The following is a 24,297-nucleotide window of genomic DNA, read 5'->3' as shown; positions in this document are numbered from 1 at the left end:
GATTTCAAAAAAAAAAAAAACCTGTGAGGTTTGCCTGCTGGAGGATGGCCAAATTATCCAGACCCATCGTTACCTTTTGAATTTAAAACACATTTACTGCAAGCCTCCACAGGCTTTCTTACATTGAGAAGAATCCATTTTGTAAAACCCTATTAGGGGACAAGAGGATTTGAAGGTCACTGGAGGTCTAGAAAGTGGGTGGGGGCGGGACAGGCTGATCTTGTTGGTTTGAAAGAGAGGGAAGGGTGGAAAAATCCGGATTTTACCGCCGGAGCCTACCAAGCAAGCTCCACTGGAGTGTCGCAAAGGGTGGGTGGAGCTAGCCGACCGTAGGCCCAGCCCTGGAGAAAGAGGAGGGGGTGGAGTCCTGGCGGCGCCGAGCACTGCGGTTGCGCGCGACGCGGCGGACGCGCCGGCGCGCTGAGGGGGCGGGGTGAAAGGTCACAGCGCGGCGGCGGGTCTGGCTGGCGGCAGCTGCGGGCGGGAGCTGAGTGTCCGGAGTGCACGTGTGGAGAAGCGACGGCGGCAGCAGCGCGGCGGCGGCAGATCTCCCCGCGTCTTCTAGAGCTTCAGGGCCTGGCTTGGCTTTCGAGGCCTCGTCGTCCCCTCAGCCAAGAGGCCGGCGTGTGAGGTTGAGTGGCCTGAGCTTAGGGCGCGGAGAGCTCGGGGCGACGAGGACGACGGCGTTGGTGGCGGCTGTAACGACGGCCTCAGCAGACGGAGAAGATGAAAGGGTGAGGAAGGGCAGCGGGCGAGGGTCCGGCGGGCACCGGAGAGGGGCGTGGGTCGGTGGACTTGGGGAGCGCTGCGGGGAAGAGACTCGCGCGAAGACCTGGCGGAGGGACATTGCGAGGCTTCCCCGGTCCCTTGGCTCCCGGAGGGGGGCGGAGGCTAGGCCGGCTGTTGGCGGGCTGAAGGGCCGGCGGAGGCAAGGGCGCGAGGCCACGATTTCAACCCGGAGAACGAGTGTGCACCGAATGAGACCCCGGGGAGAAGGTGTTAGGACGCGCCCGGGGCCTCTTCCCGGGAGCGCACGACTGAGCCGCCTCAGGTGCTCATCCAAATCCGGGATCCATGCTGTGGCCGCGGGCTTTGACACGTTGCGGTTTTCTTCATACTTGTGGGCCGTGCAGAACCTTCTGGAGGGAAAAGGAATTGGAATAAAGAGCACGGAGGATGAGTGCTAGGAGCTAGTGACTCAACGGACTTGGGTTGGGTCAGAGCGAGTGGAGGAGGGAGGGAGGGGGAATGAACTCCAGCGGTGTAGACTTTGGGGTGCCAAAATGTTTAAGGAAGTATCATGGATCAGTAGGTGGAGCTATTGCTTCAGTGGTGTGTGTTGCCCCCCAGTGCAAGGAGGAGCTGCTTTTTTACTCTTCGTTAGCAAAGTTGAGGTTTAATCTTTCAAATCTTCGGTAACGCTAGAAGTTATTTTGGCTTAACTGTTCCCGTTTGGTTGAAAGTATTTCCTTTCCACTGATTTATATTACTGTTCAGTATTTAGCACCGCCAGTTTTGGAGGTTGCCTTTACAATCTTTAGAGGAAAAAGAAAGCTTAAACTTTTTGAGATAGCGTAAGGGTTTTTCTAAGTCAGCTGAAAATTATTACTAATATTTTCAGTTAAATTGTTCAGCATCGTTTTTTGGAGAGCGAAATAAATCGTCTCATTCTCTGTAAAATGAGGGACCTCATATCTGAAATGATTCTGAGAAAGTTTTGACTTTAAGTCTGCATGTAAGACATTTTTTCTAAACTCTGGTTTGCTTTAAGTTATTAATTTCAGTGGTTTTTTTGTTTTTTTGTTTTTTGTTTTTTGGGTGGTGGTGGGGGAATGTTTGCTCCATCTGAGCCACTATTCGGGATGCTTTTAGAAATTTTTAGAAATATGACTCAGTTATCTTTCGGAATTTTATTTTACTAGTAGAGTACCACTTTGATACTCTTATTTTTTTTCTACTCATTGCTACACATTTAGAACATACTTGACATGTTCCGTTATAGTAAAAACAATGAAGATAACAAGACTAAGAAATTATGCTGGAAGTTTAGGTTAAAAAATCTTGGGTCTAGTTCAGTTTCGTTAGGTATAGGATACTTGACAATAGAAATGATGCCACACAGTGGTGGTGTTGGCTGTTTATTTGAACTTTTATTTAGGGTACTATTGAAGCAGTTCTACCTTATTAACTAACTGGAGTTCTTGGAATTAAAGGAAAGTACTCAGTGCTCTGCAAGTACCCTGCCACTGAGCTATATCCTCAGCACTTTATTTTGAGGTAGAGTCTCACTAAGTTACTCAGGCTGACACTGAGCTTGGCAACAATCTTCTTGCCTCCCTTAACCTTTTGAGTTGCTGGTATTATGAGCTTGAACCACCTTTACCAGCTGGTTCTTTTTATTTGAGTAGATATTTAAGTATATATAACATAATGGAGGCCTAGAAATGCATTAGTGGGCAGATTTGGAGAAAACTCGGAATTGTTGAATCCATATTTTAGACCAATAATTAGGCTCAAAATTAAGACTCCTTAAGTCAGTTTTTTTTATTTCCCAGGATTGAGGGCTTAGAATTGGGTTCTGGACTAAACATTTCAAGATGATTTTACAGGTATAGATTTTTTATTTTTATTTTTTCCTAACTCCCAATAAGCATGGGACTATTAATTTTTCTTCCTTTTAAGAAATGAAATCGGGGTATAGGGCAGTATTGGTTTTGTTTGTTTGTTTGTTTTTTAAGATGTTGATGTCCTTGAGATACAGAACCTGTATAACTGAATACTATGTGTTCAGTCTGCTGACTTTATTGGAAAGGCTCTATTCCATGGATTTTGTTTGAAATTTTATTTGCTAAATTTCTATTGTATATTGAGCTTACCAAACAGTTTTATAGAGGACTCTGAAGTTTTGAAAATTGAACACACCCCCACCACCAATACACACTGATTTAATCTATGATTTAAATTTTGAGCATTGAAACTTTTTAAGCTTACTTTTAAAAATACTTTACTTCGTATTTCTTACTTTAGTATTCTTATTAGTAACAGCAGTAGGTTATCATGTTGTAAATCATCCTTATCTCCATAATAGATAAATTTGCAATTAATAATTACTATATATTTTTATATACATATGGAGAAAAATGAGAAGTAGTACATTATTAGACTATTTGCTCTTTCAAATGAGGCTTCTTGTTTTTATGAACCAAGGACATCATGGCTTGAATTTGTGGTTGAGAAGATGATATTCAGTATGCCATAGACACAATGACTGGCAGTGTAATTAGTTGTCAAGGGTTATAGAAAATAAAATTAAATCCACTTACCTTTCAACTATTAATAAAGAGGTGTAAATTAGTTCTAATAAAAATGCCTTTAAATAAGATATGAATGCTAAGTGGACCAAAGTAAAGCTAAAAAGGTAGGTAGGAATAATATAAACACTGAGCAAAATGGTTACCTATTGAAACTTGGCCAAATGTGGAACATAAGATTCTATAGTTATAAGTGAAGCTTTGTCGACAAATACAAAATAGTGGTTATACCATTATTATATATGTTGGGGTCAGGCCCAGAAAGTCTTCTGTCTTTATCTAGGTGTGATTACATAGTAAATAGAAAACATTTGTATCTGTGTCTCCTGTCTTCTCAATCCGGATAGGTGCCCCTAACTTTCAGATCCATCAGTTTTCTTAGTTTTTATGCTACAAAGCCTACATAAAAATGTATTTTGTATACCAATAGAACTTTTTGTAGGACCTGACTAGAAATAGGTCATATTTTGCTTTTTGTGTAAAACCAGAAATATGTGGTCTGTTGATTGAGATACTAAAATTTAACAAAACTTTGTGATGCCTTTGCTGTGCTGAGAGTTTTGAAATGTTATCTGAAATACAATCATGATTTATCTTCTTGAAGAGATAAGCACATTGATGAGTGGTGTTGCTTTTGTGATTTCTTCTTTCTCAAAATGGTGAATAACTTTTAATAAAGCTGTAGTCAATCAATCAATAAGGGTTTCTGTGAGTTTCAGGATTAAGTTCAGTTGGTGATATGCTTGCATGAAACCCCAGCACTGGTGGTGCACACTGTTTCCCAGCACTGGGTAGACAGAGGCCAAAGTATCAAGTTCAAGGTTACATAGTACATTTAATGCCAGCCTGGGATACATCCAACACTGTTCAAGAAAAAAAAAATTCCTGTAAGAATCATCCAGGAGGTTAAGTGCTTACATGTTTTTCCTGTTTTATAATATTTTTATAGTTCTTGTTAAAATTTGTAGCCAAAGTTTCAATTATTACATGCTAATTTTTGTCAGTTAAAGTCATATTTTATGAAGCATTGTTTTCCAAAGTCAGTGCCTCTTTGAGAACAAACTAATTATTACCTGTCTTAACTTTTACTTTGCTGCTTCATCTTGTAGAAATCTTGATTTTTGTCCTCCAGGTGTTAACTTTAGCTTTCGATGTCATGGGGTTTGAGGAGGCATGTCTTTTCAGTTACACAAGTGTTCTTTATCTTTATTTTAAACCTACCCTGCAGTAACCAGTATACTACTACTAGTAGCCTGTAGAAGACTTCACTTTAAAGCTGGATTGTAGTTAAAGCTGCAGAATTGTAACACAATAGCGCTATCACCCTGCCTTCCCCCAGCCCCTCTGCTAATGAAAACTCAGTGCTTGGGGCCATCAGTGGTTCATACCAGCACTTGGGAGACAGAGACAGGAGGATCTCTGAATTCAAGGACAGCCAGGGCTGCACAGAGAAGTCCTGTCTCCATAAACAAACCCCAGATAAACCTCCAGTGTCTAACTTACTAGCAGAGTGTTAGTCGTCTCTGGTGCAGTAGTGGATAGCCACATTTGGCCATGAGCTGTACATGAAGTACTCTTGTACATACATCTAAGTAAATTTTAAAGTTTAGTTTAGACTTTTTATAAAAAGATTTTTATGTATATGGATGTTTTGCCTGCATTTATTTCTGTATCATGTGTGCCTGGTTTATAGAGGCCAGAAGAGCATGATGATCCCCTCCGAACCACCATGTTGCTGCCAAGAATCTAACCCAGGTCCTCTGGAAGAGTGGTCTTAACTGCTGAGCCATCATTTAAATTAAAATTTAAATGTCACTTTTTTTTTTTTACATTTTAAAGCATTTTTTTTACACCAATTGGATGGATATATAGATCAGTAAATTTTATTAAAAGTTAGTATATATAAACTTTCCCAGGAATATTAGCATCTGAATTGAAGTATGCTGTGAGTAAAGTGAGGGAGTTTTAAAGATTTAGTGTGCGTCTAGCATGGTAGTATATGCCTGTAATCCCATTACTAAGGAGATGAGAGTTATATATGTAATTTTATTATATTCCCTTTGGCCATTACTATGCCAGGGCCTTAAAGACCAAAGTTGTGTAAAAAAATGTTTTAGAATGTAATTCCCAGATGGTAGGTATTCCTAAATGTTTCAGCTTGTGGACCGAATTTAACTTCTCAGTTTATACCTCTGTATTAGAAGATTCTGAGACTGCGCCTGGGCTTTGATGATAAACTCGTTTCCAATTACTACTTCTACTATGGTTGAAAAACATAACGGGAAATGTATGTATTTGCATTTCCTGAGCTAGTTCAACCAGTGTTTGCTTCCATTATTCCTCATGGTGTTGTTTTGTTTTTGTTTTTGTTTTCAGACAGGGTTTCTCTCTGAAATTGTTCTGAAATTCAATGTGTAGATCAATATGTTGATGGCCTTGAGCTCACTAAGATCCATCTTCTTGAGTTAGAGTGTGTGTGCATGTATTCATATTCCAAAAGGAATAAATTATATACATAGTTCTTAAATGTGTAATTAAATATTAATATATATAATGTTAATATTATATTTAATGTTTGTATCCTTAATAATATATCCTTAATCTTTTGGGGAGTATTTTCCTATCAGTGAGTTTTCTGGGTTTTGTTTGTTTTTGTTTAGGGACAGGGACTCTTATAGCATCAGATGGCCTAGAATTTGCTGGGTGGGCCCAGCTGTTCTCAAATTCAGAGAGATCCACTTAATTCTGCCTATTTAGTATTTGAATTAAGGCCTGCTTCCATGCCTGCCCAATAGATACTTGTTGTTTAATCTCCTAAAGTAGTTTTTACTGTTAGCAATGTTCAAGATCTCTTTAAAGGCAAAACCTGCAAGGAAGAAAAACTTGGTAAAACCTTAAGAAACTTGAAAAAACACTGGCCACCATTTCAGCCAAGAATGGTAGAAATTTTGGGTTGTGAACGCCTGCCTTTAATTCCTCCAGAGCCAGAGGTAGGTGGATCTCTGAATACAGCTCCAGTCTAGTCTATAGGTGGTGTTTCAGTATAGCCAGGGCCACAGAGAAATCCTGTCTTGAAAACACAAATTTTTTTTCTGCATGTGCTGTGACTACACATGGCTATATGTAAAATAGAAATACTAGTTTTATTAAGTTGATTTTGAGTACATATTCAGTCTAGTTTTACTTTTCTGATTATATAATTAGCATTTTCTTTTGATACCAAATTCTTATTTAGTGAAGTTGGACATTTTCTACTTTTAATAGTCGTTTATATTTCATGTAACGTGTTTAATTTTTTTAAAGATGGTGGTATTTATCAACTGCCAAAACTTTAAAAATAAAAATAATGTTCTTGAGAAAATGAAGTTGAAACATTCAGATCAGTTTTATAGAGCAAGAAGTTGGGAACTAAGGCTAGACCAGTGTCCACCAATAGGAGTGGCTTTGTTATATATTATGCAATGCTAAGGTGTTTAGTTTGATTTGTAAGACTGAGTACAACTGGGATTTTTGTTGTTGTTTCGGATTTCTGTAGCCTAGGCTGGACTTGATCTTCTTCAGTACCTCTACCTCTAAGTGCTTGAATTACTGATGTGCCTACTATACTCTAAACCTGCTGAAGGAGTTTTAAACAGAACAGAAATCAAACTTTATTTTAAATCCTGATTTTTTTTTTTTTGTGTGATGGCATTATATCCTTGGCTTATATTATCTCCTTCCATTATACTTTCAGCATTCAAGCTGAAACAATGACTTGAACTATCCTGCAAACGGAAAAGTATGAAAATCATTTATAACATTAAAGAAATGGATTTAATAGGTATTCAAATATGACATAAAGTGTTGGTTTCTATCTAGCAGAAGAGGTACTCATCTCTATGATCATATTACCAGGAACCAGACAGAAAGAGTCAGGGACAAGATCAGCCCTTCATAGGCATGGCTTCCAAGTGCCTACTTCTACTGAGGCCTATCTCCTAGTCACCCAGTCACTGTGAATCCATTAATGAAGTTAGACTCCCTGTGGTCCAGTTACCTTTCAGTAAACCTACTACTTGGGGGAAACTCTTGAACATGTTCAATTAGGACACATAAAGGATGCCTCAAAACTAATTTTCTATATTGGATGAATTGAACTATAATTGGATAAATGAGGCGATTCATGAAGGTAGAGAAAAGAAATAGCCCCCAGTGGGTAAAAGCTAGGGATCCGATTAAACAACCTAAGATGTGCAGCCCCAAGGAGTATCCAGTCCAAATTGTCAGTAGTTAGAAGAGTGAGAGGCCTTACTTTAAAATCTAAATGAGAAGCCCAAACCTAGCAACTGATTCTTGGATTTACTAAGGATCCTGTCTTACATTTTGGAGTTTGGTAGAAAAGATAAGTATAAAAGTTAATGGCCAGACAAGGCTTGTTGGTGTACTTGGGAAGAGGTTTGGTGGTTCAAGGTCATGCTCAGCTACAAAAAAACAAGTTCTAGGCCAGCCGGGGCTGCAGGAGACACTGTCTTTAGAGGAATTGGGAAAGAGGAGGACAGATAAACATAGTAGGAGAAATTTCAGTAATAGAAAAAGAAAGCCTTTTGAGTTGTTAGTGTATTTAAGCCATGTTTTTGACCTTTCATGTCATTTACTGAAAGCCAGGGTTTAGATTAAGTCCTACTAATCAGAAGGGGGGGGGAAATCTGTTTTAATGTCTTGAAATTTTTTACTGACCTTAGTCATACTTTGACCTCTGCTAAAATATGCTCTAAGTTTGATGTCGATGCACCCTTATGGAGCATATATCCCTCTCTTTAACCTTAAGGAATGCAGGTGATTGCTCTGAGGGGATATGATAGAATGGATCTCTCACTATAATGAAAATTCCTAGAAATGCCTGATTCCACCTTTATTTATAAATGTTTTCTACAAGCACATTCTCTGTTGGATTTAATTTAATCTCTGTAAAGATAAGTAGTGTGGGCTCAGTGGTTTCTATGGCATCTTCAACAAAAGATACTAAACAAAATCTGACTAATTAGTTACAATTTTGTTCCAAGATGGGTTGTAGCCATTGAACGAATAAGCAGCAGGTATAGGGAGTTTCTTTGCTTTTTTTTTTTTTTTTTTTTTTTTTTTTTTTTGCAGTTGTAAGTGAGACCTTGGGGGAAAAGGGGGGGGGGGTCTTCTTTTTTTTTTTAATGGAGTCATATCTCCATCTTGTGGTCTTTCAGAATATTGCCACTAACTTTGTTTTACAATTTTTAGCATAACTACATTATCTTAAAACTTGATTATATTTGGGTGTTTTCTGCAGTTTGATTGTTCTAAAATTCACCCTAAAAAAAAAACTAAATTCCGATCTTATAGTATTGAGAAATGTGAATGGTAAGGGGGTTAGGTTATGGGGCTCTGTGCTTCTGAATAAATTAAAGTCTTTGTTAAGGTTACAGAGTCCACAGAGCCAGGGCCTTTTCCTCCCTATTCTTAAATCATGTGGTGACTGTTAATATAACAGCACTACCATCCAGATAGGGTTTTAGTCTTGCATTCTCTCTAGCACTGTGAGCTACATAAACTTTTATTCATAAATTTGCTCTGTGATCAGGCTGGCCTTGGAACTCAGAGAGAAACACTGCCAGGCTCTTGTAGTATTTCTATAGTGTGTTGGAAGTAACAGTTCTCAAAAGTAGTCTGTTACAGGAGCTTAGTTTATGTAAAAAGTCTTGAAGTTCATTCTCCGTACCACTGTTAACTTCTTTTGATTCATTAAACATCAGCATTGCTTTAAGTCACATTTGGTAATATTTGAACTTAAGTGCATAAGATTTTTTTAAGGCCATTAATTCCTTTAAAGTGACACTAATAAAAGAAAACATTATGGAATCTCATATTCTCATGTTTGTCTTTGGTAGCAAAATTTCTGTGTTCATTTTTTTTCTGCTTTAAATGCATGCAGGGCTTGAAGTATGTAGCTAAGTAGTGGAGCACTTGCCTGGCCTGCTTAAGGATGCAGGTTTAGTCCTCAGCAACATCACACACCTACCTCCCACCTACGTACACCCCCCACCAAAGAAAGTTACAGAGGATGAAGGTTCAGTGGAATCACCTTGGACTTAATTTCTCTCACAAATATCCACACCAGGTATACAAACATGTAATATGTATTTGTACAGATTTACACCAAGAACAGACTTAATAATTGGAGGGATTGATACAGTTGGAAGTTGGAACTTTAAGATTTGAAGGTTTTTGTTTACAAAAGTGAGATATGTATATGTGAGCACATTTCTGTCTTTCTACAATGTCAGAATTTATTGAGTAACATTAAATTCACATGGTTTAATGATTTCAGTGGCAGCAGTTTTCCAAGTAGTGTGGTTGAAGTGAATACAAAAGGTTTGTTGTTGGTTGTTTGATTTTGAGATGGTTTTTCTATATAGCTTAGGCAGTCTTGGAATTGAACTGTACCTCACAGAGTTCCCCTTTGCCTCTGCCTCCCAAGTGCTTGAATTAAAGGTGTGTGCCACCATATCTGACAGCTGTTAAGTTCTGTAATTCCCATCTAAATTATTAGTATAGACTTACCACATAGCCTACAGCAAATATGTTTACATATCTACATAATGTGGTTTGTACAGTGAGCACAAGTTAGAGGAGCTACAGCAAATGTTCAGGGTTCAGAAAGGAGCTAAGCATCTGTATTGGTAAGAGCAAACCAAACCAGAGAATTGCTTCTGTGATCCAGCTTTGAGAGCTCAGCTTCAAGATGGAAAGCTGAATATGATCTGAGCACAGGAAATGTGAAAAAGTGGATAGGAAGCCAAAGCTCCAGTGACAGTCTGAAGTCTTTTGCCTGTTGGTCCTTCACACACACACACACACACACACACACACACACACACACACACAGAGAGAGAGAGACAGACAGACAGACAGACAGACAGACAGACAGACGGGGGGGGTATATAAGGTGATAGGTTAAATTGGGGCTGTGACATCACAGTGTTGAGGGGCCATCACTTTATGGGGCTAAGAGGAGGAAATTATTACCCCCCAGCCCCCTTTTTGGTGTTTCTTTTTTTTTTTCCCCCTGGAGCTGGGGACCGAACCCAGGGCCTTGCACTGAGCTAAATCCCCAACCCCTTTTTTGGTGTTTCTAATGGTCCTAAGTCATGCATCCATATTTCCCTATAATCTCAGTAATTTATAGGGAAACTCCCTTTCTACTCCCAGGAGCAACTCATCAGTTTGTGCTAGGTAGGTAGTGACTGACAGGAAATAGTATAGTTTGTGGGTTCCCCTAGGAGCTACAGTCATCCTTTTGATGGAGCTCCTCAGGCAAGGCAGCCTGGAAAAGCACTGTTTCACACAATATAGTTAGAGCAGGGTATACCTAATCACGATAGTATTGCTTCTTTTTACTTTATGTTTTAAACAGTAAAAACAGTGCAACTGAATAATCATCTTACTCTAATGAGTTAGATCAATCCTAAACCAATAAAAATTGTTCTCAGGGGTATAGAAAACCATGGAGTAGTCCCATAATGCATTATTGGTGGGAGTATAAATAGTGTGGCCACCTTGGGAGACAACTAGTATTAATTTTGTATTACCAATTTAACAGTGATGTCAGACTTTATAGCATAACACAATTATAGCTCTTAGGTTCAAATACTCAAAAATGCTTCTCATTGAAGTAAAATCAAGATTTTGGTAGAAACGGTAATTTACATAGTACCCACCAAAGAGTCATGCTTACATAGAATTTTAGCATGTCTCCTTATTTAGAAATAGGGGCTTGGAAGATGAAATTAAGAAGAGGTCATTTGGATTAGAGTTGATCCTAAGTCATGACTGGTGTTCGAGAGAACAGGTGCAACAGGAAACCTGTGATTAGGAGGGAAAGATTATAAAGTTAAGATTATAAAGTTTAAGGGGGAGGGGTTAGGGAGATGTTGGCCCGGAAACTGGGAAGGGGAATAACAATCGAAATGTAAATAAGAAATACTCACGTTAATAAAGATAAAAAAAAAAGATTATAAAGTTTATATTGCCTCAAGCCAAGAAATGCCTCTATTGTCTGTCACAAGCTAAAATAGATAAGGAAGAATTCTTTCCTAAAGAGGTAACGAGCTTGTGGGAAGCATTCTCAGATTTATAACCACCTGAACTATGAGTGGGCATATTTTTGCTTTAAGCCTTTGAATCTATGGTCTTTTGTTCAGAAAAGGCAAAGAGAATATAGATGTATTGACAGCTGGAAATAGGAAAAAAACACTATAAACATCTTTGAATGTGATGGGACTGTTCCGAAGGTGAATCTATGTGATAGTTGTTTGTCTTTGCAAATAGCTGAAAATATCATTGATTCTCTATTATTTAAAGTATTATGCATGTGTCTGTGGAGGTCAGATAGGAGGGCATCTGTTCTTTTGTTCTTTGTTTTTGTTTTTTGTTTGTTTTTTTTGAACTAATGTTATGGTTGGTTATAAGCCACCATTTGATTTCTGGGAGTCAAACCCCAGATCCTCTATAAGAGCAACAAGTGTTCTCAACTGCTAAGCAATCTATCTCTCTACCCCAAATTTTATACTTTTAAAAGCTGAATTCTGTGAGTACATCTTTGGAAAGTTACAGAGAGAAAGAATGAGATGGGTCATCACTGTCTTTCATCACAATAAGACATCACTACATATAAATAGCACACTTAGAACAGCTTAAGTTTTAAAACTGCAAATATTAGTGAAATACAGAACTGGGATTCTGACATACTTTAAAATTCATTTAAAATTCACACTTGTCATTCATAGGTATTTAGTAAAAAAATTGAAGCATGCATTGTCATAAAAACCTGTGTCAAATGTTTGTACCTCTTCTTTTCAAAATCTTCAAAACCCAGTAAACAACCCAAATGCCCTTTAAAAGATAAAAGTGTAGCTCTGTGCTATTCAGGCCTGGCTTCAACCATGGTACTACTCAGTACTAAGCAAGGTTGAGATGAATTATGTGCTGAAAGAACGGCATGTTAAGTCACAACTGCATTTGGATAAATAAAGGAACAACTAGCCCGGTCTGGTATACATGCTTTTGCACTCTGAGGTGGAGGCAGGTTTATCTCTGGAGTTAAGGGTCAGCCATGGTAGTATAGAAGAGTGCCAGGAAACCCAAGGTTACATACTGAGAATGTCACCAAGAAATAAAAACAAAGTGAAACAAGTCCTGTGCGTTTTAATTAATGTGACATTGAATGAGCAAAATTAAAAACAGGAGAGATGGTTGCTTGCCTGAGGATGGTAGAGTTTAACTACAACAAGTTACAGAGATTCATTGTGATAATAGATTCCTGGTGAGATGTTTTTAAATAATGGTGGTTGGTTACATGGTTAAACATACTTGTCAAAAAATTTATTCCCCAAAACATGAGGTTAATTTTAATAAAAATAAAAATTCAAGAAAAAAAATTGACCTCTTAAATAACTGGAAAGATAAAGAACTAATAATACAAACCAAAACTTAGAAGCTGGTGGACTTGAATTTGACTTAAGTTAATGATTTCATTAAAACTGAGTGAAACAGCATCCCATTTACGATCTTAAAATATGACTTGAGTACATGCTGCTTGCAAGAAACATGTTGTGGTCAAGAGATAAGATTCCTGTGTGGCTCAGGGTGGTCTCTGCATCCTGGGCTCAAGCAATCCTCCTGCTTCAGCTTCCCAAGTAGCCAGCATAACAGCCATGTATGATAGACACACCCAACTGCACTTTAAAGATAGAGAGAAGCTAAGGTTTTGTGTGGGGTTTGTCTTTGTTGTTTTAAATGGTGAAAGGTATGTCATGCAGTGTAACAGCTATTGAGTGGCATTTACCATGAAATCATCTGTTGTATAATCTTTTAAGAATGAATTTTATGTGTGAATGTAGGCCACGTGTTGCAGGGATGTCTGTAGAGGCCAGAAGAGGGCATTATATTCCCTGGAGCTACATGGAATAGAATTACAGGAGTACAAGCCTTGTGAACTAGCTATGTGACATGGGCACTGTGAACTAAGCTCTGATCCTTTCCAAGAGCAGTTAAGTGTTCTTAACCACTGCCATTTCTCCTGCTTCAGAAGTTGGTTGGTTTTTTTGTTTGTTTGTTTGTTTGTTTTTTTAAATCTTAACCTCTTTCATTTATCTTTCATGCATTTTAGTAGTGTGACATGCTTGTTACTTGGGTAACTCTTATTGTTAAGTGATTTAATCAGTGTAGTTAATATAAGCTGAGACAGTTACTGCACCCAATTATGGCATTAGAATAAAAGAGCAGCAATACAGGCAGGGTGTAAGCTACATGTGTGCTTCTGTGTTTTACAGGATAGAACACCTGTATTGTTTGGTTTAGTTTTAATGTGAAGAATATAAACTGGAAGTGAAACGTAGATATTAATAATGGGTTTTAAAAGCTAGTGATACAGGATATTTACCTGGTATGGTGAGGGAGGACCTAGGTTCAAGCTCTAGCACTGAAAAACAACAGCTAAAGTTTCAAGTAAACTTCAGCCTTAAAGAAGGGAAAACTTAGACCACTGTGACCTATTTAGAGAAGACACGACAGCTTACACAGGGGATTCATTATAAGCTGTTAAACACTTGGGAACAGATCATTCACTTAAGTGGCTAACAGTGGGAAAAAATGTAAACATACCAGTGTGGCTGCTCAATAAATCATGTGTTCAGATTTTATATTTATTTATATATATATATATACACACATATATATATAATATGCAGTAAACACAACTGGCATAATAGAAAATGAAACAAAATGGCTAAAGTAAATCTAAGCTTTTCAAAACTCACACAAATAACTAAAAAGAGAATTGCTTAAGTAGAACAAGTTTCTTTACATTAGTGAGCAAAATGTCCAAATTTGATATTATAGAGTAAAATTACTTAAAGGATTTGAACCTAAGATAAGGTAATGTATCATATTTACTCATGTCTGAGTATATCAGCTTTACAAATGATGTTTCCTTGGTCTGATTATAATTTTCAGTTGCTAGTTTTATTCAACATTTCAGAGATGATTTTAAAACTCGTCTACAATTTTATTATACATTTAAAAGTAATCCTTTCAAACATTTCTATTTTTACTGCAGTTGGATTGCTACATATAAAGTTATATTCATTCTTTCCTTCATAAAATGAACTGTGTCATCATATGTTTTTACTAATACAGGTGAAATGTGCTTTATTTAACCAGCTCCATCAGTAAATGCTTCATGCTACAAATATCCATGCATGCATTCATTGCCTTTCTCCACTATTTATTATAATGCTCTGTGGTCTCCAACTACCACGAAAGTGTAGGAACTACATTTATTTTGCTGATCTCTTGGTTGTCTTAGTTTTTATTTTGTCTTAGTATTTACTTTTTTTGTGTTTTTGCTATCCACTGTAAACAGTTTCTATGAAGGCAAATGAGGGTCCTGAAGAGATGGCTTAGTAGTTAAGGACACCTAACTGCTTTTGGTTCCCAGCACCCACATGGTAGCTGTCTAGTTCCAGTAATTTGACACGGTTTTCTGGTCTCTGTGGGTGCTAAACACAAATATATTATACACACACACACACACACACACACACACACACACACACACACGTAGGCTAAATACTTATAAACATAAATAAAATTTACTCTTTTAAAAAAAAGGACAGTTAAGGATGTGGTTGTAGTTCCTGAAAAAGTGTTTACATGGCATTCAGGAGGCCCTGAGCTTGATCTCCAGCACAAGGAAAGATGTCTTTAAATGTCTGCTAATTGTTCTGGTGAACTAGTAATTAACTGTTGTGTGGGTTTCCAGGAGGGTTTGCCTTAGGTTCATTTCAGTATGTACTAAGTCTTATTTGAGCTATTAAAAGTTGATATTATGGACAACTTTTCAAGGCAAAACACTTTTATTACCAATGAATCTTAAGCTCTCTTTTAATTCTTTGCACCCACAAAATGATTTGCTTTGAATATAGTGGTCTCTTAAAAATGATACTGTTGGCATTATTCATAGGTAAATTTTCAAACTTCCCAGATTCTCATTTTGTTGTCAGAATTCTTATTCTGAAAGAGTAGGGTGTCCCGGAATATTAATTCTTAATATCATTTGGTAAATGTGATGTTACTGGTAGCTCTTCTCAACAAATAAGTGAAAGGTTTTTTTTATAATTATTTCCTACTTACATAGACAAAGGAGATGGGCAGGTTTCTCAATACTTAGTGCTAGATTGCCTTCAAGAAGTAATGTACCAATTTCTCATCTGCAGAATATAAGATACCGTTTGCTATCTTTATGTTAAGATTAGACATTGTTGGTCTGTTTGTATCTGCAGTTTTAAACTGTAAGCTATAAGGACAATTTTAGCATTTATTAAAGGATAATATTTCTGGCCTTCTTGTTATTAAACAAGTTAAAAGTGATAAACACTTTTTTTTTCTGGTTATTGTATGCTGTATTTGTCCCTAAATATATATAGTTATATAAATAAGCTATGAGTAGAATTTTGGTTGAATGTTTGGCAAACTTTGCTTCTAAGTGATGGTGTTTTAGGAATAGTAAGCTATAACAAAAGGATTGAATTTGTCAGTCATGTGCAAAAAATGACTGATACCCTTTTAATATATTATCTTAACAAATGAAGTTATTTATCTTTTATTGAGTACATTTTGGTTTGTTCCAGTAGCCGGATCGAGCTGGGAGATGTGACACCCCACAATATTAAACAGTTGAAGAGATTGAACCAGGTCATCTTTCCAGTCAGCTATAATGATAAATTCTACAAGGATGTACTAGAGGTTGGTGAGCTAGCAAAACTTGGTATGTATTTTCTCTTTTTAAAAAATTTGTAAAAAAATTTGTACTTGTAAATTATATCTGTTAATATTAGAGCAACTAATACAGGCTTCTTATTTTATAAGCATAGGAAGTTTGAATGTTACAGATTTGAGAAATCAATTTTGAATATTTGACTTTTCAAAAAAATACTAAATGTCAAATACTTTTTAAAAGCAAATTTTTTTTTGAAAAAGTGTGACCACACATGTACATCGAGAGAACAGCTTAAGGGAGTTGATTCTAGCCTTGCACATGGTATGTTCCAACAATTGAACTTAGGTTGCTAGGCTTGGTGACAAGCATCTTTAACTGCTGGGCCATCTCTGGCTCCTAAGTGTTTTTGGTTATTTACTGTGAACCTGTGTGTTTATCACTAATTTAATAACTATTACAGAGAAAGTTTAGCCTTCTTCAGACAGTGTGTTGAAGCCATTGATATAAGAGTAACTAGTTAAAATTGGATGCTTATTAACAACTTTTTAAATTGTTTTTAAAAGGAGCTGGACTAAAATGTTGAAATTTACATCTTTGTATTTTCTGTGGCAGCGTATTTCAATGATATAGCTGTAGGTGCAGTGTGCTGCAGGGTGGATCATTCACAGAATCAAAAGAGACTTTACATCATGACACTAGGATGCCTTGCACCTTACCGAAGACTAGGAATAGGTAAATATGGGGTGTTTTGTTCTATTGTTTTGTTTTAAGGAAATTGGGAAGCCAGGCGGGCAATTCCACAGCCCTTTAATCTCAGCACTCAGGAGGCAGAGGCAGGTGGATCTCTGGGTTCAAGATCAGACAAGGCTACACAGAGAAACCCTGTGTTGAAAAAGAAAAAAAAAAAAAACAAAAAGGAGAGCACAAACTGGGAAGGGGGGTACTGAATTGTGAAAAATACAGCTATAGCTTAGTATTCATGTGAAAGCCTATAGATTCGTTCACATCTTGTTTATCAGTGTGGAATTGTTTGTACTAAAATGGGCCCTTTTCTAGTAGTTATAAACGTGTAAGTTGCACAGTAAGGATAAATTTGGGGAAATAGTGACATTCTGTGTTGGGACTTAGTAAAGATAGCAAGTAGATGTCAGATTTCAAGATTGATTTGTAAGATTACTTATTCTTTGTCTCATTAATAGGAACTAAAATGTTAAATCATGTCCTAAACATCTGTGAGAAAGATGGCACTTTTGACAACATCTATCTGTAAGTACCTAGTGTGTATCAAGTGTCTGATAGATTATCAGCATAAGTCCCTATCTGACAGGAACTGGGATCTACTCACTCATTGTTAATTGATTGAAAGCCCCTTGAAAGTATGCTTTTCTCTTGACAATAGGGCTATAAAAGGCAGGCTGGAGAGTCCAGAGGTCCTCAGATCCATTACCAGCGTCCACACAGTGTCTTAAAACCATTTGTATCTCCAGTTCCTGGGGATCTGGCCCCTTCCTTTGATTTATAAGTGGTGCACAGGCATATATGCAGACAAAAATACCTATACCCATAAAAGAAATTTTAGAAAAGAATAAGTTCATTCACTTAAAATGTTACAAATCCGTAGAAAAGGGCGTGCTATTTACAAATGACCTATCCTCCCAGTTTAAACTGCCCTAATTTACTTAGCATGTCTACAATAAACAACATGCTATAGAAGTTTTTATTTTGCTGTATTGTTTAGGAAATGGTGAAGAATAGCATATATGTTCCATTCAGGATGACTTTTTAATTCTGAGCTGGTGAATTATGTGTAAGAAACTGATAATGTAGGTGAACTATTTTTGTTATAATTTGGTTATAATTATATATATAAGGAACCTGAGGTGAAACCAAGATCACAGTCCAGGTAGTCAGAATTTTGAGACCATTAATGCCATTGATAATTAATATATTTTATTCAAGGTTATTGGCAACATGCTCATTTATAATAGAGTTTAATAAAGTCAGAAGTAACTTAGTTTGTACTTGAGATTGTACTTGAGATGAGGAAGGCAACAGTATTAAGAGCAAAGACAACTGGGTGTGGTGGATCATGTTTTTCATCCTAGGACTCTGCACTCAGGAAGCAGAAACAGGTATTTTCTCATGAGTTTGAGGCCAGCATGGTCTGCATATAATGGGTTTCAGGACAGAGACAGAAATAAACCACTCCTGTCTCCAAAAAAACAACCAACTAACAAACATAAAGCCAAGACAAAGTTCACAACTGATGGTTTTCACATTGGTATTGCAAAGAGAAATGAAGGAATCTCAGGAAGATAGATTTGGACATTTGAGACTGTTGTGGCTTTAGTGTGTGTAGGGAGAGAGGCACGCACACATGAGTAGATATCCAAGGAGCTGAAGTTCTATGCAGTTGTGAGCCACCTTACAGCAGTGTGGTGAGCAGAACTCCAGTCCATGGGAAACCAATAGGTGCTTTCTTTAAACCCCTGAGCTTCATGATCTTGTTAACTGTAAGAATAAACCCTGATCCTCCTGATCTCAATCACTTGCCTCCAAATGGAGGACTTAGGGTTAAAAGTGTAAAATTTAAGATTTACTGACAGGAATTGACTAACCTTTGTTAAATATTGATCATTGTAAAAAAAAAAAATTGTGCAAAATGCCTGTGATCGTGTACCCCTGACCAGTTTAACTACCTGTGGTTAAGACTTGCAAGTTGATGGAAATTGTCTTACACATGTGTCTGTGTGTATGTTACCCTGTGTCTCAGGCATGTCCAGATCAGCAATGAGTCAGCGATTGACTTCTACAGGAAGTTTGGCTTTGAGATTATCGAGACTAAGAAGAACTACTATAAGAGGATAGAACCCGCAGACGCGCATGTGCTTCAGAAAAGCCTCAGAGTCCCATCCGGTCAGAGTGCAGAGACACAAAAGACAGACAACTGAACACATCTCAAATGAACTCTCTTGCACTTGCTTGTCGCCAAATAAAAGAAAGACAGACCCACTGGTTCCCTTCCCCCTTTCTTCAGCTTTCCTCCTTTGTTACTCCTTTTTTCTTTCCTCTTACAGTTTTTAATACTTTCATGGACTCTTAAAAATGATCATGTTTGGATTGTTTTAGTTCTCTTACTTTTGTGAGGTGGTTGAAGGAAGAAGAAGATAGATCTCTATAATTTCACAGTTAAGATGTCCCCAAAATTGGGTGTCAGATGATTTTAAATTTTTAACTGAAAAAAAAGTGTTTTTTTTTTTTTAAACCAACATCCTGCTTTCACATTGAAGGGCAGAGCCTACTATACTGTTTATTTCAAAAGACAAAGCAGCAGCAATATCTTGTGCTCTAATTCATAGACAAGCTTAGTGGATTTGTGGTACTTTGAGTTTTCAAGACCGTCTGTGGGGTCCTATCCCCAGCATTGCCTTCACTCTACCTTTAGTCCTTTGAGCACTCTCAGGAGTTGGACCATTGTTATCCTTGTGAGAAGATACCATGCTTATTTAGGTTTTTAAAGCAATTTTTTCTATTTGCTGATTGGTGGGACAGTTTGTATAGGTAGTATTATACTTTGGTCAAAGAATTTCAATTAAACTGCTCCCCCCGCACCCCCTGCACCCGCCCCCCCCCCCCTCAGGCTGAGGAATGGGTTTCTTGTTAGCAGGGTTTTTTTTTTTTTTTTTTTTTTTTTTTTTTTTTTTTTTTTGCTTTGTTTTTTTTTTTTTTTTTCCTTCTTTCCTGCTGTTAATCTTGTTACTAGAGGAATTAACTGGTAGAGTGTGGGCTGGTGAAATTAGCTGTTTTAATATCCCAGCTAGAGATATGGCCTTTAACTGACCTAAAGAAGATTGTTATAATAGATTTTGTTTTCTCTTGTTTTTCAGTAAGCCCAATAATAGTGTAACCTTATAAATGGAGTTATGCCCTTATAAGTCAATACCCCTAAATAAACCTGAAGCAAGTGTTTTCTCTTGGACATACAGAATTGCATTACATAAAAAGCTTAGGTGGACATGTAACAAACACATAAAGTGTATTTAATGTCAACTAATACAGATTGTTAAAAGTGTGGCCATTGAGCATTTGATAATATATGAAAGAATTTCTAGACAGTATTTTTGAAAATCACATTGTTATGTTATTGCTTATCTGTTGGAGAACATCCCAGATTTGCTTACACTCTGTGCCTACAATGTTGAGTTTGAGGATTTGGAATAAGAGGAATCAGTAGAAAAATTCCTTCTATCCTTGGAACAATAGAAGTATAAAGTATTAATACAAATATCACTGTGACCTTCAGTTGACAGGTTTGGTTGAGACCAGATCATCTTCAGGCACACTAGGAGTGGCTCTGATGGATTGAGAGCTGTAATATGGAAACATGTGAGATACATTTTCCTCACATTGTGCTGGCTCAAATACAGAATTTCTTAAATTGTTAGTAGTCATCAGTGGCTCAAGAAATGTTCTCATTAGACTTTAAAACAGTACAGATTGTGTGTTATCTTTCATTTGACTTTAAAAGGAAGTTTGATACATCATATTAGTAAATTGTGGTATGAAAGTCTCATTTCCAAATAGGTTAAATGATAAAATTATCTCACAAGATGGTTATGCATACCTTATAACTCTTACATTTTTATTTGAGAATGTGAAAGTACGTAAGGTGGACTTCAGTTGTCTTGAGTGCCAAGAAAATAGATAAGGGGTGGGATGGATGGATGGATGGATGGATGGATGGATGGATGGATGGATGGATGGATGGATGGGGTAGAAACTGTAGAAATACCATGCTTGTTTCTTGGGTACAGTTTCCTAAACAGTCCAGATCTAAGCTCAGAGGTTTAGTGTTCAGCACCTTTACTTTCATGGATAAGCTTCAGCATGCTCTTGCCAAGAGAAGAGGGCATAGATGACAGCATAATTTAGTTTGACAAAGTCAGCAATTTTGTAAACTTCCTGATAGCAAAATAGATTTTGATATATAAAAGTTTTCTGAGATGACACTGCCTCTATTTCTATAACCATTTCACTTGGACTATCTGAGTAGTCCTATGAATGTATCCCTAAATGTGGTTATTGAAAAACCGAACAGCTGCCTCACAACAACTAAGTACATGTTATTTAAAGAGGAGGAGCAAATAATAAAGATTGATTTGAATGTGTAGGCTCCCAATTACTATAGCTTCTTTTCCATACTAGTCAGTGATTTAACCTAAAATTTAAGTGTATGTAAAAGGGTCAGTTGTCCTGTATCAAAGTTACATTAAATAATTCCATCCACTTACATATGGGGAAGATGGGAAAGAGGTGGAAACGGACTGGTCCATGTGCCTGTGAGTCAGGAAGTACTACAGTAATGCCCCATGTTGACTTGGTGGGTTGAGTTTTGATTTGTTTGGGTTTTTTCTTTGTTTTTAAACATAAAAATAATCTTTGAGGTAAAACTAATTCTGTTAACTGGAAGATAATGGGCTGTCTTCATCATTTTTCAGGACAGATCTTTTTTTTTTTTTTTTTTTTTTTGTGGGGTAAATAGGTTAAAACTATTCTGTATGCTATTTGAATTTAGGTTCTAAAGTAAAGAGTCCGTAGAGAAATCTATGCAATATGTAATTTGTCAAGATTGATTTTCATCTGGGGAAAGAAGTTACTAAGTATCTCCACAGCAGGTCACCCATTCACTGAGAGTCCTCCAGAAAGAGAGCTATGGGAAGCATGGTGTGTGGTGGTGGAAAAGAAACTCCCTCAGTTTTTGGAGGGAATAACTTAAAAGATACTTAAGTGGCTACGTTTACTTGGTGCAGTTAGGAATTAAACTTGTCAATTTTAATGTTGCTGTTACATCTAAAATAAACTTATGTGATGTTCTGGTAGTGATCTGTCTGTAAATGTCATGAAATCATTATTGTGCTGAGTTTTACAGTCTGCAGCTGTGTCATTGTTGTGTACTGTGATCCATACTGTTTTATATTTCTTCTAAGGCCTAGTTTAAAGCTCATGAATAATCAAGGTATGCTAATTCAGACCTCTTGGAATTGGAAAAAGACACTGGTCAATATATCCGTATTTTATTCTCAGTGAAAGAAAAATATCCCCAGGGATGATTTATGCCATATTTTGAATAAAATTATTATAAATAGAACTTTAGGCTTTGTTCTAGTGAGTATGAACTGTAAATGTGCATATTCTGATCTATTCCTTTTGTAGCGAGGATTTTAGTAATTGAGCGAGTGGGGGTTTTTTATGTCAAATATATACTTTGAAATATTTGTCTTAGCAGGATTAACAGTGTTTAATATATCTGGTCAAGATGGTCTGAATTAGCATTTTGTTTATTCCACAAGAAACAATGGATGGTCTTATTTACCATATCACTCCCAAAATTTAGCAGTTTAGAATAACAGATTTGTTGTATCGTATAGTTTTCCAATCAAGCAATGTGGGACATAGCCTGTTAAGTCTGACAAAAGATCTTACATTAAGTGTCAGCCAAGACTGCATTTTCTTGAGGGTTTGACAACAGCTACTTCATTTCACTTAGGTCCCAGTTTCTCAGTATGTAAGTATATCCATTGGGTGGCCTAACCCAATAATCCTGAATCTGTTGTAGAAACCATTTGGAACAAAGCATTCATATAAACTACTGCTTAACAAAGCCTAGTCTTAGTAAGTTATGGTCTCTCTGTTTTGATGAAAGCTTAAATCTAACAATTGGAAAGGTAGTATTGGATATTTTGTAATTTTATGAACCTTCAGTTAACTCAAAATTCAAGACACATGAATTAAGTATGGATTAAAACATGTTAATAGCTATAACTTTGGTACTGATTCAAAGTATTCGTTTCTTTTAACCAAACTTCTGGAACCTATTTATTTAGTTCTTTGAGAAATCATATTGGCAACATCAAAAGTCATTTTTAAAGATTTGAGCAGTATTGAATTTTTGCTTGTCATTAGAAATCTCCCATACTAAAGAAAACTATCAGGTTTTATTTGTGTCTCATCTAAATGGTTTCTGAGTTTACTAAGCCTTGTCTTTTTAAGTTCTGCAAATACAGTGATGATCAAGTGAGGGAAGGTCTATGGCCTCTAAAGTTAAAAATAAGACAGGGTCTTTGTATGTAGTCCTGGCCAGCCTGGCCAAGCTGACCTTTAATTACCTGCTTCTGCTGGATCCCTTGGAGGCGGGGTTCTGGACAGTTGTGAACTTGCCCAACTTGGGTGTTGGGAATCAAACTAAAAAGTCATCTGGAATTGCAACAGGTATCCTTAACCTCTGAGCCATCTCTCTAGGCCTGTAACATTCTAAGTAGAAAGTCTTAAGTGAAGGACCCTTTAGGGACACAGCTGGTTGATTGACAAGGTCACCTTGAACTTGCTATGTACTTGAGGCTGGACTTGAAGTCTTGGCTCTCCTATTTTGGTATGAGATATATATACACACCACCACCATGGCTGGCCGGCTGGCTGGCTGGCTGATGGTTTACTTTACAGAAGCAAACAAAAGTTTCTCCCATCAATCTTGAGTTTGCTTTAACATAAAGCAATATGGAGAGGAATATTCTTTAGTAGCATTGCCTCAAATATAAACAAGCATTAATGAGGTTTAAAAGGCTGGTAATTTGAAAAGTCAATTTTTGCATAGAAAGCTATGCATTATAGTTATGATTACATCAAATCTGTTTACTTAGACTGGTGTACCTTAATCCCATTGTGGTCTTTAATCAAGCTACAATTTAAAAGTTAGAGATTCCCTCAAATCTGGTGGGTTTTTGTTTTTGTCTTGGGGTTTTGTCTAGTTAGGGACTAGATTATGTAGCAGGAGTGACTTTAAGCATTTCACCATTTGGATTGGGAGAAGAGTATGAAGCATTAAAAGCTTGAATGTAAGGCCAAATGTAATGCTTCATACTCTTGAAAGTAAGCTTGTATGTAAGTTTCCTCAGGCACCTCATGCTTGAAATCAGAAGAGCTTCTGGAACTTCGGAGTTAGAGGGGGTTGTGGGCTGCCCCATGGATGCTGGGAACCAAACCCAGATTTTGTACAAGAGTGGTAAGTGCTTTTAGCTGCTGAGCTGTCTTTCCAGTACTCCTTTATTTTGCTGCTTAATTACAAATATCTTCCATTGGTGGAAGACAGTTGATCCCAGAAATGACAACTTGTGTTTTTCTTTTACATATCTTCCATTAAGT

The 24,297-nt window shown here is 37.1% G+C and overlaps 1 protein-coding gene across 2 annotated transcripts; it reads left to right on the top strand.

Annotated features, from left to right (window-relative positions):
* The first annotated feature begins 435 nt into the window (after positions 1-435).
* Naa50 (N(alpha)-acetyltransferase 50, NatE catalytic subunit) lies at positions 436-22,918 on the top strand. Of its 2 annotated transcripts, none has more exon segments than NM_001105881.4 (5): positions 436-734; positions 16,013-16,146; positions 16,711-16,830; positions 17,298-17,364; positions 18,872-22,918. In NM_001105881.4, coding segments are annotated over 5 exon segments (507 nt in total). In that variant the 5' UTR covers positions 436-726; the 3' UTR covers positions 19,050-22,918.
* Positions 22,919-24,297: the final 1,379 nt, after the last annotated feature.

Source organism: Rattus norvegicus, chromosome 11 (genome assembly GCF_021556685.1).
Source record: "Rattus norvegicus strain SHRSP/BbbUtx chromosome 11, alternate assembly SHRSP_T2T, whole genome shotgun sequence".
Taxonomy (NCBI): Eukaryota; Metazoa; Chordata; class Mammalia; order Rodentia; family Muridae; genus Rattus; species Rattus norvegicus.
Note: the sequence above shows the minus strand (reverse complement) of the source record. Positions and strands in the feature narration are given on the sequence as shown.